General features: G+C 37.0%; 1 protein-coding gene across 10 annotated transcripts in view; it reads right to left on the bottom strand.

Annotated features, from left to right (window-relative positions):
- The window catches only part of arhgef11 (Rho guanine nucleotide exchange factor (GEF) 11), a 210,207-nt gene that overhangs the window by 70,045 nt on the left and 122,853 nt on the right, over nucleotides 1-17,309 (bottom strand). For all 10 annotated transcript variants that reach the window (XM_073859775.1, XM_073859776.1, XM_073859769.1 and 7 more), the window contains 3 exons: nucleotides 3,453-3,549; nucleotides 1,493-1,615; nucleotides 151-174 (listed from right to left, as the gene is read on the bottom strand). In XM_073859775.1, the coding sequence (XP_073715876.1) occupies nucleotides 151-174; nucleotides 1,493-1,615; nucleotides 3,453-3,549 (244 nt within the window). The remainder of the gene's footprint in view (nucleotides 1-150; nucleotides 175-1,492; nucleotides 1,616-3,452; nucleotides 3,550-17,309) is intronic.

Here is a 17,309-nt window from a genome sequence, read left to right on the forward strand (position 1 = left end):
GGATGACATGGTGGTGAGTAAATTATCTGGATTTTTTTTAAGAAAATGGACTATTCCTTTAATTTAAACATATTAACAAAAACATTCCTGTTATTAACAAAAACATTCCTGTTATTTATAAGAACAAAGACAGATCTGAGAGTTCACTACCTTTTATCTTCTTCATGTTTTGATCTGTAAAAATATAAAACAAAAGTTTATTAACATCACTGTACTTAAACACAAATCTAAGTCACAATCCTTAAAAACACTATATTAGCTTGTCTTACGGTTAATTGCTAAATATTGTGACGGTCCTGTGACACAGCATGAGGTGTACCTCAATAAAATGTGTACAGCTGTCATGTGACCTAGTGCATTGGCGGCTGTCTGGGTCATGTGAGCAGGTCGACAAGCTCAGGTGTGTCATATTTGCAAGTCAAGAACAGACCTTTGTAACAGACCGCAGTACTTTCATATCAACTGAAGGAGAGTTTGGTTGCTTAGATATAAAGCGGTAAGGGTGGCCCAGGCTCTGTTGGTTCCGTAGGCTGGGTTTTAGTTTGGCACCCCAATAAATATTTTAAATACTCCCACAAAGTACTTTTCTTGTCTTCCGTTTGTTTTTCTTTTAATGAATCCTTTTCAATGTCATTTTGAATCTGTTAGGCCTTTGCAAAATACATTTAACTACACGTAAAAAGTAAAACATTAAAACATATTTATAGTATGCCATTAATCTGTATTATCTCATCCACCAGCACCCCACCCGCAATTAATCAAAATGTATTTCTTGTAAAGCCTTCAATATACAATACTTAAACCTTTATTTCTAACGTGAAAATACTGATATCAATAATTTTATTGACACTTTGCTTTAGTATTCTACACAAAAATACTGATCTCTGCCTATTAAAACATGAGACTTTGATCGTATTTATATTTACTTTAGTCACAGAAACACATGATGATTTGTTTTAGGAAACTTTTTTCTATCATTAGAAAGTGAAACAGAGCATAATATTAAATCACACATGCGACAATCAGGTTAGTGCTGGGAAAGGCATAAATATTGCGACTTTACCCCTGTACTTATTCCAGTTCAGATATTTCAGGTCATCTCCAAAATTCCAGGAACAACTTATCTGTTTGCATGTCGTCTATGCCAGCCCTCTGAAGCAGTTTTCTATGGTTAATGTGTGGGCTTGTTATCTACTGTATATCTTTGTCATTTTTTTAAGTAACCATAGATATATTTCTTTACCATAGATATATTTTATTTTTTTGATGGCAACATTTAGAAACCAGTGATGTAATATTATGCATTTCTGAGCAAAACAAGATAATAAACAAAGTAAAAAAAGTAGAACAGGACTTAATTTTATTTATTGGAAAATGTGTGTGGTGTAAAATTGTAAAATTAAATACAATAAGATTTTAAAGTTACATTCATTATAAAATATTCTAAGTAATAAGAAAAGTGAAATGACAACTGTTGATTAAATTAACTCACATGATTTCCCAAAGTGCAACAACCTGTTTATCCACCACCTGTCTCTCTTTCATGGGGTCTCCATCCAACTGCTGCAGGTCGCTCTCTCCAAATAGAGATCCCAGGCCCATTGTCTGCTTATTCCTACAAAACATGATACATGTCTATTTAACTTCCAGTAGACAAAATTACAAATATTTTATCTGTAAGGCACATTTTGCAGTCAGAACAATCAGAACTTTTGTAAGAGATCAGATTCAGAGCAATCAAAACTCACACGTTACGCTAAATCCACCACAACGCTGTTGTGTTGAGTAAATGCGTCAGTGTTTAAGTTGGGTAAGATTGCCATCTAGTGGACAATAGCGGAAATATCCACTTAATACAAAAACAACGCAGAGAACGTTTTCTCTTTATTGACGAAATGACTCCAATATCTATGACATTTATCTGGATATCGCCATAATTGTGCAAATGTAAAAAAAAATGAAATATGATTAAAGACTGTGGTGTTTATTTTATCACGGCTTAGAACGCGTTTCAACCAATCAGAATGAAGAACCAGAACGAGCCGTTTTATAATAATCCATCTTCAATGTTTTAATTTGTATTTATTAAGGAGACAAAACTATTGCATTGTCCAGGATACTATAAGTTTGACTTCCGGAGTTTATTTTTTATCAAAAAGAACAGGAAAATCACAGTCAAATACTATGGGAGTGGAAAGTGCAGATATCACAAAAACTGGTACAAAAGATGTTAAGTCAGAGATAAAAGAAAAATAGAAATGAATGAGCTAGACAGAGAAAAAACTTCAACTTCAATGATCCAACATAAAGTGAGTGAAGAGGTAGAAGAGGGTTAAGAGAGCTCAAATACTGAAAGTCAGAGCTTAAAATAACAGCACCTAACACAGTGTGTCAAGTGCCTATGGTATGTTGTGTTCATTCTGCCTTTCAAATATTTTTTGCATCAATATAAAAATGTATAACCCATAATCCTTTAAGGATTATACCTTAACATATGTTTGACCTTGTTTATCATGTTATAATCAGTGCTTTGTAGATACTGATGAGATCTATGGTAAAAATAACTTGTATTGCTTGGGTACTTGACTTAAAGCGACTTAGTCGTTTTAGTTGTAGTAAAATTAATTTGTTTGCCTTTAAGAGATTTTAGTTTATTTATGTGTTTTTGACTTGAATAAACCAGTACCTGATACATTGCAGCTTGGTATCCATATATAGGTCTATTTTGTATTGTTGGTTTCTTTGCATTTGCATTCTAAACTTTGCATAGAACTCTAAGTAGTAGAACTTTATAAATGTAGCAGAACTTATATATACATATATACACCTTACCATCTCATTGTATTTATCTGTCTTTCCAATGTGGCTATTAGGATTAGGTTAAGTCAATTACACATTGGTCTTTATTTAATTTTTATGGACCAATATAAAAATGTGCAACCCAGTGTTTACACCAAATATGTAAATCATTTTTTTGAATCCATCAGAACCATACAAGAATGCTCACCAGTGTTGCCACCCCTCTTAGTTCTCATGCCACCCACTTGCCAACCCATAAATATTTTTTTTGATCTGGCCCCTCCTCCTCGAGCATTGCAGTGAATGGCTGCCCACTGCTTCAGGTGTGTGTGTTCACTACTCACTGGGATGGGTTAAATGCAGATGTCACATTTTGAATACGAGTTACACCACTTTTACTTAAAAATAATTTATGAAGGAATACATATTTTAATATATATATTGTAAAGTAGGCTACAATACCAAGTTACTGACTACAACCCCTAATCACTATTGTTCATTATTAAAATAATAGTTTCTAAAATTTTAAACTTAAGATAATCATTGTGAAATTTCTGAAATTTCCTGGAATAGCTGAAACTCCTTAACAGAATACAGAAATCAGAATAAGAAAATTACAGAATTTGAATTAAATAAACTAGCTGGACATGCACCTGTAGTCTTGAAGCTGGTCTTGAATTTCGGGAAACACCTGCTGTTGCAGTTCAGAGAGAGGTCCTCGAATGTCCTCCTGTGCATGGAGACGACTCTCTGAAAACAAACAAAAGTACATTTAAAATCACGCCCGCAGACAGGGGGGGACAAACGGGTCTGTTGTCCCGGGCCCAGGGTGGGGGGGCGCCCAGAACTGGAACCTATGGAATAATTGTTAAAAATGAAAGAGAATATTTGATTCATTTGATTTGAAGTTCAGTACGCTCAAAATGTCCGGTCAGACTTGTAACAGATGGCTCGGAGTCAGATCGAGGCCATTGGGCATCTGGATCGTAACAGCTCTAAAATTGTGACTTTAGATAACCCTGTGTCCTGATAACACAATCACCCAGATCTCTATCACCTATCAAGGTTGTAAAATGGGCAACAATTAAAACAAATGCAGTCTTCAAAGGAGCTTCAAAGGAATTCCACCAGAGAAACCTGAGAGCCGATCGAATGACAATCGCCAGAGACACAGCAGGGGGCACGGACTATATGTCTCTGATGAAACCACGTTTAAAGATCACAATGAGCTGTTTAAATGTATATACATATTATATCCCTTTACTGCATGATCATGTATATGTGATGTAAATGTGTGTTAACACTTTAGTTAGATTTTGTTCACTGTAGCGTGGTTCATATCTTAGGTATGAAATTATTATTCAACGTGATCTTAAACCCATGTCTTGTCTAGTATCAAATTAATCTACTTTTTATTTCCTAATCATTGCTATGTATCATATTAACATAAGCCGCATCAATTTCATTTAATATTGATTTGAAGAGTTATGGAAACAAACTTTTATCATTATGCAATTATGCAAATGTGATGTCTGAAAGAACAAAGGCTTGTTTCCCGCGCGATCGAACACTTCGCACATTGGTCAATCACCTAAAATGGGCTGGGCGCGTGAAAGGTCAAAACGGCATATCGCCCAATCCGTCGCCCGGTGGCTCAGGAGCGCTCAGTCACTCAGTTACTCAGGTAACGCGTCAGCGCAGTTTGGACACTCGCTGAGACTCACCCAGAGTCCCTCGGATTCACCACCTTTTCTCTGAGCCCTGTCCCTCTCTCGGACAGTCTTCCTGGCTTTGCACTAAGAGTTCGAAAAACTACGGGGACCAATCCGCCCTACGAAACAACTTAACGGACTCTGTCATCTTACGAACACACCTGGAATATCTCTCTCTGCTCGCACCGCGCGCATCAGAAACTTCGCACAGCATCACAAAGAGCCAAATGCAAGTATACGTGTGTTTTACTCACTGATGTTTAAGCTTTACCCCTTATGAAAATTAAGGCGACCCTTAGAGATTTTCAGATGGTTTGTGCAGATGTTAAGCAATAGTGCTATTGCCAATCTTTTACTCTCTCTCTAGCTTTTTCAATCTTTTCTTTCTCATCTATGTTTTATGTTATTGTATGTGTGTATGTTTAGTTAGTCATTGTGTGTACTTCGTTTTGTAGTTAATAAATCTAAGATTCCCTTGGGAATCCCCGTAGTGTTTCGGTCGGAGGTTCATAGTGTTTGAAATAACGTTATTCACCTCCGCCTGCTGAATCGCTAAAGACTCAGCACAAGTCCGGTGCTCAGAAAAGAAAAGAAGAAAATATAGCCCTTATAGAGGAAAACAGAATTCCTAATTCTCCCCATTAGGAATCTGTGACCGCAGATATAGTCACTGCATTGCTTGTGTTTGAGAGTAGAAGTCTGTGCTGTTTGCTGTGAGGTTTTTATGAGAGAAAGCACAAACTATTTAATAATTAATTTGTAAAACTTGAATTTGAAATAAAACTTACCGCGGAGAAGATAATGAGATCTCGATCGTCTCTATTGCTTAGTGATGCGACAATTATTTATTATTTCAAATCCGTTTACAAGATAAATATACATTGTGTTGTTAAACAGATGAAATTATCTTGATATACAGTATTGTTCAAAATAATAGCAGTACAATGCGACCAACCAGAACAATCAAGGCCTTTAGCATGCTTTCCACTGCCACGTGGCAAACAAGCCACCAGCAGGTTCAGTAGACTCCCAGAAAACAAATGAGACCCAGCATTCATGATATGCACGCTCTTAAGGTTTTGCAATTGGGCAATTAGTTGAATTAGTTGAAAGGGGTGTGGCATTCAATCAATGAGGTCATCAATTTTGTGAAGAAACAGGTGTGAATCAGGTGGCCCCTATTTAAGGATGAAGCCAACACTTGTTCAACATGCATTTGAAAGCTGAGGAAAATGGGTTGTTCAAGACATTGTTCAGAAGAACAGCGTACTTTGATTAAAAAGTTGATTGGAGAGGGGAAAACCTATAAAGAGGTGCAAAAAATGATAGGCTGTTCAGCTAAAATGATCTCCAATGCCTTAAAATGGAGAGCAAAACCAGAGAGACGTGGAAGAAAACGGAAGACAACCATCAAAATGGATAGAAGAATAACCAGAATGGCAAAGGCTCAGCCAATAATCACCTCCAGGATGATCAAAGACAGCCTGGAGTTACCTGTAAGTACTGTGACAGTTAGAAGACGTCTGTGTGAAGCTAATCTATTTTCAAGAATCCCCCGCAAAGTCCCTCTGTTAAAAAAGGCATGTGCAGAAGAGGTTACAATTTGCCAAAGAACACATCAACTGGCCTAAAGAGAAAATGGAGGAACATTTTGTGGACTGATGAGAGTAAAATTGTTCTTTTTGGGTCCAAGGGCCACAGGCAGTTTGTGAGACGACCCCCAAACTCTGAATTCAAGCCACAGTACACAGTGAAGACAGTGAAGCATGGAGGTGCAAGCATCATGATATGGGCATGTTTCTCCTAATATGGTGTTGGGCCTATTTATCGCATACTAGGGATCATGGATCAGTTTGCATATGTTAAAATACTTGAAGAGGTCATGTTGCCCTATGCTGAAGAGGATATGCCCTTGAAATGGTTGTTTCAACAAGACAATGACCCAAAACACACTAGTAAACGGGCAAAGTCTTGGTTCCAAACCAACAAAATTAATGTTATGGAGTGGCCAGCCCAATCTCCAGACCTTAATCCAATTGAGAACTTGTGGGGTGATGTCAAAAATGCTGTTTCTGAAGCAAAACCAAGAAATGTGAATGAATTGTGGAATGTTGTTAAAGAATCATGGAGTGGAATAACAGCTGAGAGGTGCCACAAGTTGGTTGACTCCATGCCACACAGATGTCAAGCAGTTTTAAAAAACTGTGGTCATACAACTAAATATTAGTTTAGTGATTCACAGGATTGCTAAATCCCAGAAAAAAAATGTTTGTACAAAATAGTTTTGAGTTTGTACAGTCAAAGGTAGACACTGCTATTTTTTGAACACACCCCTTTCAACTAATTGCCCAATTGCACAGCCTTAAGAGCGTGCATATCATGAATGCTGGGTCTTGTTTGTTTTCTGAGAATCTACTGAACCTACTGGTAACTTGTTTGCCATGTAGCAATAAAAAATATACTAAAAACCTTGATTATTCTGGTTAGTCACATTGTACTGCTATTATTTTGAACAATACTGTAGGCTACATTCATATGAGAAGCCTTTTCTTTTTACTGTTACACTGTAGACAGTAATATATTTATTTTATATAAAACTCTATGGTCGTGACAGCACATTATCCATTATCTGTTGGTTCATGTTGGTCCAGTTTAATTCAGGGTAATCCTTTAATAAAATATTATCATAAAATATTTTATTGTTTTGTAATATTCACAGCGCACATTCTCTCAGATCGTTTTGGTAAATGGTAAATGGACTGCATTTATATAGCGCTTTTAACAGACCTATGGCCATCCAAAGCGCTTTACATTGCCTCACATTCACCCATTGACTCACTCATTCATACACCGACGGCGGTGTCAGCCATGCAAGGCGCCATCCAGCTCGTCGGGAGCAATTGGGGTTAGGTGTCTTGCTCAAGGACACCTCGACACTTGGTCAGGTGGAACCGGGGATTGAACCACCAACCTTCCAATTTGTAGACAACCTACATGAACCACTGAGCCACTGCCGCCCCGTTGTTTTAAAACATTTTTAATTATTCTGCAAAATTCCGCATAGATTTTGCAAAAGAAATCTGCAGAAATAGCAAAAAATAACTACTTACACGGATTCTTTACACAGCTGTACTACTCTTGCAGCAATAAAAGCAGTTCAGATTTGTTTTAAATGGCAAAATAGTTATATTTCTGTTTTTATTTACATTTTAGAGTATTTTTGTTTGTTAAAGTTTTTTTATGATAACCAACAAGCGGTTAGCAGCCGACAGCAAGTTGACAACATTTTTGATGAATTGAACTCTCAAATCAACACTTCACTTGCCTATAATAACAACTATATAAAATATATATATTTTAGCATATCACAGTGTTAGTTTAAACGTTTATTATCAACACACACTATTTTTAAAAAGCCGAGGCAGGTTGCTCTGCTGCTCGCAGCTGCAACGGGTGCAGAAAAAAAAAAAAGGGCTACAGCTACAAAACGAAACGAAATAAACATTAAACCGAATAAACATGCAACCTGCCTTATCTTACAACTTCGCTAAGCATATATACATATATTATAGATTATGTCTTGGATGATGTTTGCATAGATTATGCCCAGTATCCAAGGTTTTAATCTAGTCCTCCATAAATATTTTTTTCCCGGTGCGCTGAAGGTCCTGCTGTTAAATACGCAACGGCTGCATTGTAAATGTGTGGCTGGCTGTGCTTATAGCGGACTCGTGCTATAGGTTAAAAGTCTTACTACGTTTGTTTTGCAATCATCATCTGTCAAAAGGTTATTTTAATTAAATTGAAAAATATAAAAAGATGGAGAAGCCTAAATAAGCCCGAGGTCCACGGCTATCAGCTGTGACGTTAAAATTGGCCCGAAACCCGACCCGAGGGGTGTAAAAAGGCCAGGCCTTGTCGTGCTTGGGCTGAAATGCAGGGCTCTACTCTCTTAGGGCTTTTGGTTCAAAGGCGTGCATGTTTGGAGAAATATTGATTGATTTTATATGTTTACTTCAAATTTCTAAAGAGAGGAGTAATATTTATTCAATTTCTAGTCCAAACACGGCATAATATTAGCTGAAGTTGTTTTACTGATTTTCCAATAGTCTGTTCACAATTCATACGTGATTATATTATATTTTGTGTCAGTATACAGTGTCAGTACTACATTTAACTACTATATAAATGTTTTATAAAATGTATAATATGCAATATTCGTGGGTCCTAAATCTGATAATGCCAAATGTCTTGTTACCAGTAAAAAGAAAGGGGGGGGGGCTCTAAGATTATCTTCTCCCGGGCCCAGGCAAGATACAGCTGCAAGCAGCAATTATAAGGTCAAGGAAATAATGTAGAGTTTGGGTGAGCAGTTTAAAGGGGCGGTGAATTTGTCGATTTTATTGATTTATACTGTTGCCTGATGTCTACTTATGATGTTTGCGTGGTTTTTACATTCAAAAACATCAAAAGCAATAAGTAATAGGCTATTTTGTAACATGGATTAGTGGCTCTCTGGAGAAATGGTTCGTTTCAAGGGGCGGGCCGCACTGAAGACCTGGACGTAAACACCCACTGCTATGATTGGACAGCTTTATTACCCGTCATTACACGTGGGGAAAGTTTTAAAAACATTAATGTGTAAAAATAGCAGCCGAACACATATATTTTTGACCCACAAAAGATTCTGGGTGCTAAAGATGATACACATAAATGACAATACGTATAGTAAAGTAGAAACAAAATTTTAAACTCGATGTGACTAAATTACCGTATACAACACAGTAAGTGAGCATCAGAATCTAAACTGCACCTGATAAATCCTTATCAGTAACTTTGTATATTTCTATTGTGCTTGTGAGGTTGCTCTTAGAAACACGTAACGTTACATACCACAGTTATATGATAAAAAAGCTTTGTTGAGTGTTTGACCTTTCAAACGCAACTCGCCTAAATTACCGTATACAGTAAGCGAGAATCAGAATCTAAATTGCGGCTGGTAAGTCCTTCTTTATAACTAATTTTGTATATTTCTATTGTTATATTACAGTCGTATTGTTAAGTGTTGTACCTTTATTAATAGTTTAATGTTTTAAGTAAATTAAAACAGTCAAACATACGTGTTTAGACACGGATGCTACAACAGGTCATATCAAGCAATCTCTTCTAACAAAGCAATAGTGAAACGCAGTAACTTAAAGTAAAATGTCTTACATACTGTGTATTATACTGCTGTGTCAGATCCAATATTAGTGGTGCTTTTAATCACAGTCTCTCTGCAAATCCAGCATCGACTTGCTTCTATACACAGGGGTGCAAACTCATCATGGGTGAAAAAGGTGACAAGACACAAGCGCTCTTATATAAGCGGATACGTGGCTTGCACGCTCCTCTTAAACAGAAACAGGTATATAGCGCATATAGCACTGTTGTCAACGGCTTAAAATCACTTAACTTAAAACTGCGGTGCGGGAACAAATGTTAAGCTTTATGACCACGCGCACAGCAACGTGACGTGGGCGCACGACCTCAAATGAGAAAATACTACGAGTTAAGTATGTGCACTCAATCTGCAGACTGCTTAAAGGAGCATTTCACCCATAGAAACATTAATCTTTATTAAAAGTGTCTTATATTTGTAGGTGAAATTTAACATGCATTTAGAATTTGGTGTCTATTTGACAGAGAAAAGGGGTGTTTGTAGTCTCACTCCCTCAACACTTCCTTCTTTCAATGATGCAAAATGATGATTTTTACATCATTGAAAGAAGGAAGTGAAACACTGAAATCTGTATTTCTTCTGTCTCAGTGGCAACTGAGAAAATGATGCATGACCATTCAAAAACATGACTGGGGTTCTAACTATACAAAGCTTAATGCAAATGGGTGAAGTGTCCCTTTAAACTTCGGCAGCAAATGAGGTGGCTATAAATTGTAAAACATAACCCGCCAAACTGGCTAGTAATTTGACATCGTTACCACAATAGCTGGACATGATTTTCATAATTTCATTTTCTGCTACCATGTCGCAGACCCCCCTCACCCCTCATTTTCAAAAACTCGTCGGATCTAGACGAATCACAAGAATGACATATTTTGTATCAAAAAACGGCGAATTTCGCCGAAAGGTGACAAGTTTGCACCCCTGTATACAAATAAATCCGCAGTACACAAAGTAATCAGACACTCCCCACGCAAGCTGGAACTTCTTAAAAACAAACTTTATCCACGCATTCCTAATGTTATGTTCTGAGCCGTTATCCAGCGTCTGTGTTGTTCCCACGCGGTTCTTCCACAACCAAAAATGCGTTTCCATGGTTTCTCTATCATAACAGATCACCGCGTCAAAATAAAAGTCTCTCAGAAAAAATTTATTTAAAAGTCATTTTGGTTACTTTTGGCAATCTTTAAAGACATTTTTACATTTTGGGCGGGGCTACAAAAGTGGTCGTTTTATTTGGATTTGGGGAGTTGCTTCAATTCTATTTTGACGTCATATTTTTCCGAATTCCACACTTCGTTGTAATACTGGCTTGGTGCCAAAAACTGTTATATTTCAGTAGCATGGACGTTTTCAGTTCTGAAACTTGCAGGATGTTAATTTAAGTATGATGACCTCTTATATAACAAATTATCAAGTTAAAATTGAGTATTTGATTCACCGCTCCTTTAAAGAACTTAGTAGAACCTTATGATTTCAGACTAAAGAATACAAAAGTCCTCAGCAAAAATAGACGTTTCCTAAATCACACCAGTTGTTGTCACTATGACAAAACTGTCATGCAGTTATGACGGTAACGATATGTTCCAAGTTTCACATCAACACACAAAGTTTTATCCACAAAACAGCGCTGTATCCACTGTGCAGTGCTTTGTAGATATAAATGTGTTATTTTGTATTTAAAATGCAGCCATGTTTATAAAGGTACAGATGTGGCCTTTAAAAACGCGCGTTTTCTCCCGCGGCATTCGCCAATTCGTCTCGCAGAGTCCCGCAGCATTCTGCAAGTGCTTTCGGGGGGGCTGCTTTTCCCTTTCCCTTAATGTGTTTCGCTTCAAAGAATATCCACCAGGTGGCGCATAAAAACATTGTCATTGCCGTTGTTTCCAGAAGTTAATAAGGGCATTGCTGAATATTTTACATTGAAAACAGCAAAGTGATATGTCAACCCCTTCTTGCAAGCATAACAGCGCATACAAATATTAAGATGACTGTACGTGCAATGCGCATTTATAGTAAGTGCAACAGATAATTTAGTGTGAGCCTAATAAACGCGACTCTATTTACAATGAATATCTTAATTATTTGTGTTGTCGAATTTTGACACCGTTTCATTGTTTGTTCATAATATTTATAATTGTCAGTTTTTCAAAAAGTATCAATATTTTAAAGAGATTAATGTGGTATAAAAAAGACATGTTTTAAAGTTTAAAATGTTGTAAAAATATAGTAGTATTCTTATATTTTAAGAATAACAATATGATACATTTATACTGCGCTAAAATGCTTTACATATGGAAAGAGGAATTCTTCTCAGAACAGATATTTTTATGTTATTATTAAGACGTAGGCTACATCTAATAAAATAGCGACAGAGAAACTGTGCCTTTTGCGGACGAAAAACACCTCCGAAATATTGAGTTTATGAATATTTACACTTACAATATGTACTTTGTGAAATGTGTGTGTAAAATAATCAATTTTATAACATGTGGCTGTAGAGACAAACACGCTGCGTCGCCTTTCAGATATCTTACACGTTCGCATTCAACACTTTTCAAAACGTATTTATTAAATCTAATGAATAATTATAAATTATGACATGAGAAAATTAGAAGTGTGCAAAAGAGCACAGTTCAGATATTGTTAATTAAAGCGGTTTTATACACCTTTCTGCCTTGTTTAAATTAACAAGCATTTTATTTGCCACTGTCAACACGTTTTGTGATTGATTTAATGATTTATTACAGCAACTTCTATGAAGCAAAGCTATTGTACTAAGCATCTCTATATATGTATATATATATATATATATATATATATATATATATATATATATATATATATGTTATAAATGTTGTAAAAAATATATTAGTATTCTTATATATTAAGAATAAAAATATGATACATTTATATTGCGCTAAAATGCGTTACATATGGAAAGAGGAATTATTCTCAACCACCACCAATAAAGTTTAAACATTATTCTTTAGAAAAACGCCTCGGAAGTGTTGAGTTTATGAATATTTACACTTACAATATATACTTTGTGAAATGTGTGTTTAAAATAATAAATTTCATAACATGTGTATGTAAAGACAAACACGCCGCGTTGCATGATTTAAATACCGAGGTCCATATAAGTATTTTCTAGGGCATGCACCCCAGGAAAAAAACTTCTTATTTCCCTGCTCTACATATACTTTAATAAATCAGAAAACCAAAGAATCAAATACATATAGATTTCAAACCATATTAGTATGCAGAAAACTTTTGTTGGTCATTAGGAATACATTGTAATAATTATTTTACCATCCTGGGCACACTGCTGCACACTTTCTCTTCTTTTGTTATTTAATTAACTTTAATGACTTCAACAGGTAGGCCTTAGGACTAAATGCAATAAAATGTTCAAGCCAAAATATGAACATTTAAACTCCGTGCACGCGCACTACGGGTGGATGAAGCGTTGTACCGCGCACGTGATGCATCGTTTTCAAGTTCAAGCTTAGCAGCAGTCCAGTACAACACAGTGAATCTAATCATTATACAGTAAAAAAAACATATCTTCAAGAATTAAAGGGTGGCGTTGAATTTTGTTAATAAACACGCTGAATAACGGAAAGTGAATTACTGGAGGGAGTGAAAGCAGCGCATTAAATCTGGACACCCATATGTGCTCAGCTGCAGTAATGTTTCTTGTTCTTGTCACCTTGACAGTCACTGCGGTTTCACATTTCTCGTCATTAAACTGCTGTATAATAGTCAGCGTTTGATTACTTAGGCTACATCTTTCTTGCACTACCACTAACTGCGCATCTGACCTCTGTGTTGCACCTCTGTCTGACTGGTTTGATTTTATTGGTCATCTCGGTTTCATTTTGACTTTATCTTAAAACTTAATAGACCCTTTAACTGTTTGTACACAATGATGACATGGCACCGTATGCGTGCGCATTTGGGCAACGGAGCTATGGCAAGAATCAGCAGCAACTGACCCATTTCACAAAAAATTCACACGGCCGCGCCGCTCCATTAGCATGCTACACTTGCTACTTTAGCGGGTTGAAATGCATATACATATTAGGCTATATATTTGGTGTGTTTGACTTTCTGCCGAACTGCGCGATCCAATCGGCATATGAAATTACTATAGCGGCGCGAAAGTGACTGGGGAGCAGACTGGTGTGGCGCTACAAAAACCCACAGCCGAGCGACAGCAAAGTACCGCGAGAGCGATTCCAGTTATTACGTGGAGAAATCCGCTTTGAATCGCTCTCGCGGCACCTTGACATCACCAAGAGGTCTCTGCTTAGAGCAAACTTGTGACTTGCATAACAATGACTTTGTCCCACCTCTGCTAAGACGTCACATGCCGATCGGTCTGCGCGGTGCAGGAAGAAGCCACACGAGCGCTGAGCGTTGAGTCAAATTATAAGACGAGCGTAAGAAAATGATCGAGGTCTGGTCAGGGAATTAACCCAACACAAAAGTGAAAATGATAGCAATGACTCTAAGATCTATAGACATGCACATCAGTGTTTTATTTGTGTGGAGAAAAGGACAATTTGAAATAGTGTCCAACACAATACTCTACCATTATACTCAAATAAGTAGGGCCTACATGCACTGCTCCCAAACGTGACGTGTTTTGGTGTTTGTTGTAATCTGGAACTTGGTGTATTTCAAATGTGTTTGTTAAGTGTCTCCACATGAAAACGGAATGCCCTCCCCCCGCACAGTCCTGCAATGAGAACCAGAAAAACCGGTTTCTAACCATTTTATTTACATGTGAATAGTGAGAGCACCCCCTCAGGAGCTGTAGGAGGGTTTTTTATAAGCGTAAGCCAGGACTAAGCCTTAGTTTAAATAGAATATAAAATTAGTTTTAACAAACATGCCTTACTAAAAACATTATTTGTCTGCATTTTGAGGCAAAACAAAGGGCATGGCCGTCCGGACCTCGGTAATTTTCTGACGCTTGTCTTATTTGACTCAATGCTCAGCGCTCGTTTGACGATTCAGTTCACCTACTAAGAAATAGGAGAAGCGATGATTTGTGATTGATTGGGGCTAATAGAATGACTGCCACACTCAAAATACACCAAACCAAATGAGCACTTTATATTACACTAAAGCAACACACAATGTGCAAGTCATGACCATGGCCGGGTTTCCCAAAAGCATCGTAAGGCTAAGTAGATCGTAAAAACGATCGTACGAATCATCTTAGAATTACGGGCTGTTTCCCAAAAGCTTCGTAACTTAAGTTGCACTTGAAAATCATCGTAGATCTACGAGTGCTCTGGAGTAATCGTTCATTCATAAGTGCTTTTGGGAAACCGGGCCCAGGCCTTGACGCTTTGTGTGTTCGACTTTAAATGGTGGGGCGCTGACTGGTCGGCGTTTGACATCAGAGTACCGCGAGAGCAAAGGTAAAGTCGGACCATTTTGTAACATTTCGACTTGCTCTCGCGGTACTTTGATGTCTTCGGTGCCGAACTGTCTGCGCAGCGCTACAAAGAAACGCCCTTTGACTCTTTACAGCAGAGTACCAGCAACATGAGAAGTGGTGGCACGCAAAAGGAAGTGAAGGTACGCAGTACGCTAAAATATAAAGTGTCTGTACTGCGAGCACTGGTTTAGTTATTTACATCGTGTGTTGCTCTTTCACCATTGTGCACCCGCGCACTCGCTCTGTAGTTTGTAGCTCGTGCTCCGGGTTCTGTAAACAATAGCCGTTTCTTAATACAAAGTACAGGAGAGTGGAGCAAAATAAGCCTTTATCTAGGCAACCATACAGATTTGTAGCCGTGTGACCACAAATACAGGTAGCAACCATAATTTCTATTTGGCTATGTTAAGGGGAAGGACAAATTAAAGAGTTATGATTAAAGTGATTTTTTTTTACAAAAAAAATCCTATCCTATCAAAGTAAAATTTATACATACCAGGTTGTTATGTCAAAGTAGATTTATTCAGGTCTAAAAATACCATAAATATTGGTGATAGGCGAATGATTTAGCTAAAGATTACCCTGAATTACTAAGCTAGGCAGTTTTCCCAAAATGGTGGCTGTGGGGCAAAGTGAACCAGATGGGGTAAACTGAACCAGCGGTTCAACCCCACCACTGAAACCACAGAATATGTTTCATTAAAAAAATATATCTGTGTAGTTTCGCACAACTGATTTGTTCATTTTTAAACATTTTAGAAAACATATCATGCCAAGACATTACAATATTACTACATTTTTATTTTATGCATTTGGCGTTTTGGTCCATACTGAAAAACAAACTTACCACTAAGAAACGTCCATTGACAATCTCCAAACAACAAGTTGTTCCTCAAAATCTGTATTTTCATCTGATACAGACTCAAACATGAGTGGATGACATCAGAGTACCGCGAGAGCGATTGAAACCAACCTCCTCCGCCTTATTTCTCGCGGTACTCTGATGTCATCTGCTTGTCTGCTCTTGCGGCGCTGCGTAAAGTTGACCACACCTAAAAACCGTACTGCTAAACTCGACAGGAATTCTCTGTGTATACCAGCACCTCCTTTATTAATTGTATAGCAGGAAAACTTCTATTTTACTTCTCAGCGTAAAAAATAGCTTGGTTTGGCGTGTGAACTGACATATGTCAAATTAAGTTACCCGATAATCCACTTAATTTTAGTTATAAAAATTCATTTAAAATAACTTACAGCGTAGTAGGCCTAGATTTGCGTTTAAACAAAGGAACTGCAAGGTTGGGAATTAAAACGCCACACGCTGGTCAAAACTTGAAAAACCGGTTTTCTTTTGATTCGCTCGCTGAGAGGCGATTAGAATTGGGGGTTGGCAAAGAATTGGCAGACCTGGGGGTGGGTGGTTTTTAATTTCTTGACTTTCTGTGTCACTGGTAGCTGCTACTAGACGCATTACATTTTGGAATGAACTTCCTTCATGTCGTTTTATTTATACACTGTAAAAAATATTTTCTGAATTTGTAAGTAAAGTTAGCATTAAATATGTTTTACAATTTTAAATGAATTTTTGCTTTTATTATAATTATAACTTAAATAACTGTAAATATTTATTAAAAATAATATTACACATTTTTTATCAAAAAGACAAATAACTTGATTCTCATTAATAATAGGCATGGAAAACAAACTTCTAATTTTCAAACCCTCATACAGCTTGTGCCTATCTGCGTTGAACTTGAGAGCGCTTTAAGCGTTTATTGTGTCTTTCAGCACATTACATATGTGACCCATTCTGTCTAAATGAGTGGGATGTTTTCAAATACTCTATTAATTAAACATCTAATTCGTTTTCTGAGAGTGAAATGATTAATACTAAGATGCATGTCATGTCTGACATCTTGGTTTCGGTTTAAAAACATGCAGGAATTTGAAAATAAAATGCAGGACTTGCTTGATGTTTGCTTGATGTTTAAAAAGTTATTAAGAGAGATAAAGTTCGGGACTGATTTATGTTAAAAAGTTATTAAGATCAACAAGACTCGCGCTGACTGACAGATCCGAAACGCAACGCACAGACACGCAAGTACCTGCACTGACAGAATAG

This window comes from Misgurnus anguillicaudatus, chromosome 21 (genome assembly GCF_027580225.2).
Source record: "Misgurnus anguillicaudatus chromosome 21, ASM2758022v2, whole genome shotgun sequence".
NCBI lineage: Eukaryota > Metazoa > Chordata > Actinopteri > Cypriniformes > Cobitidae > Misgurnus > Misgurnus anguillicaudatus.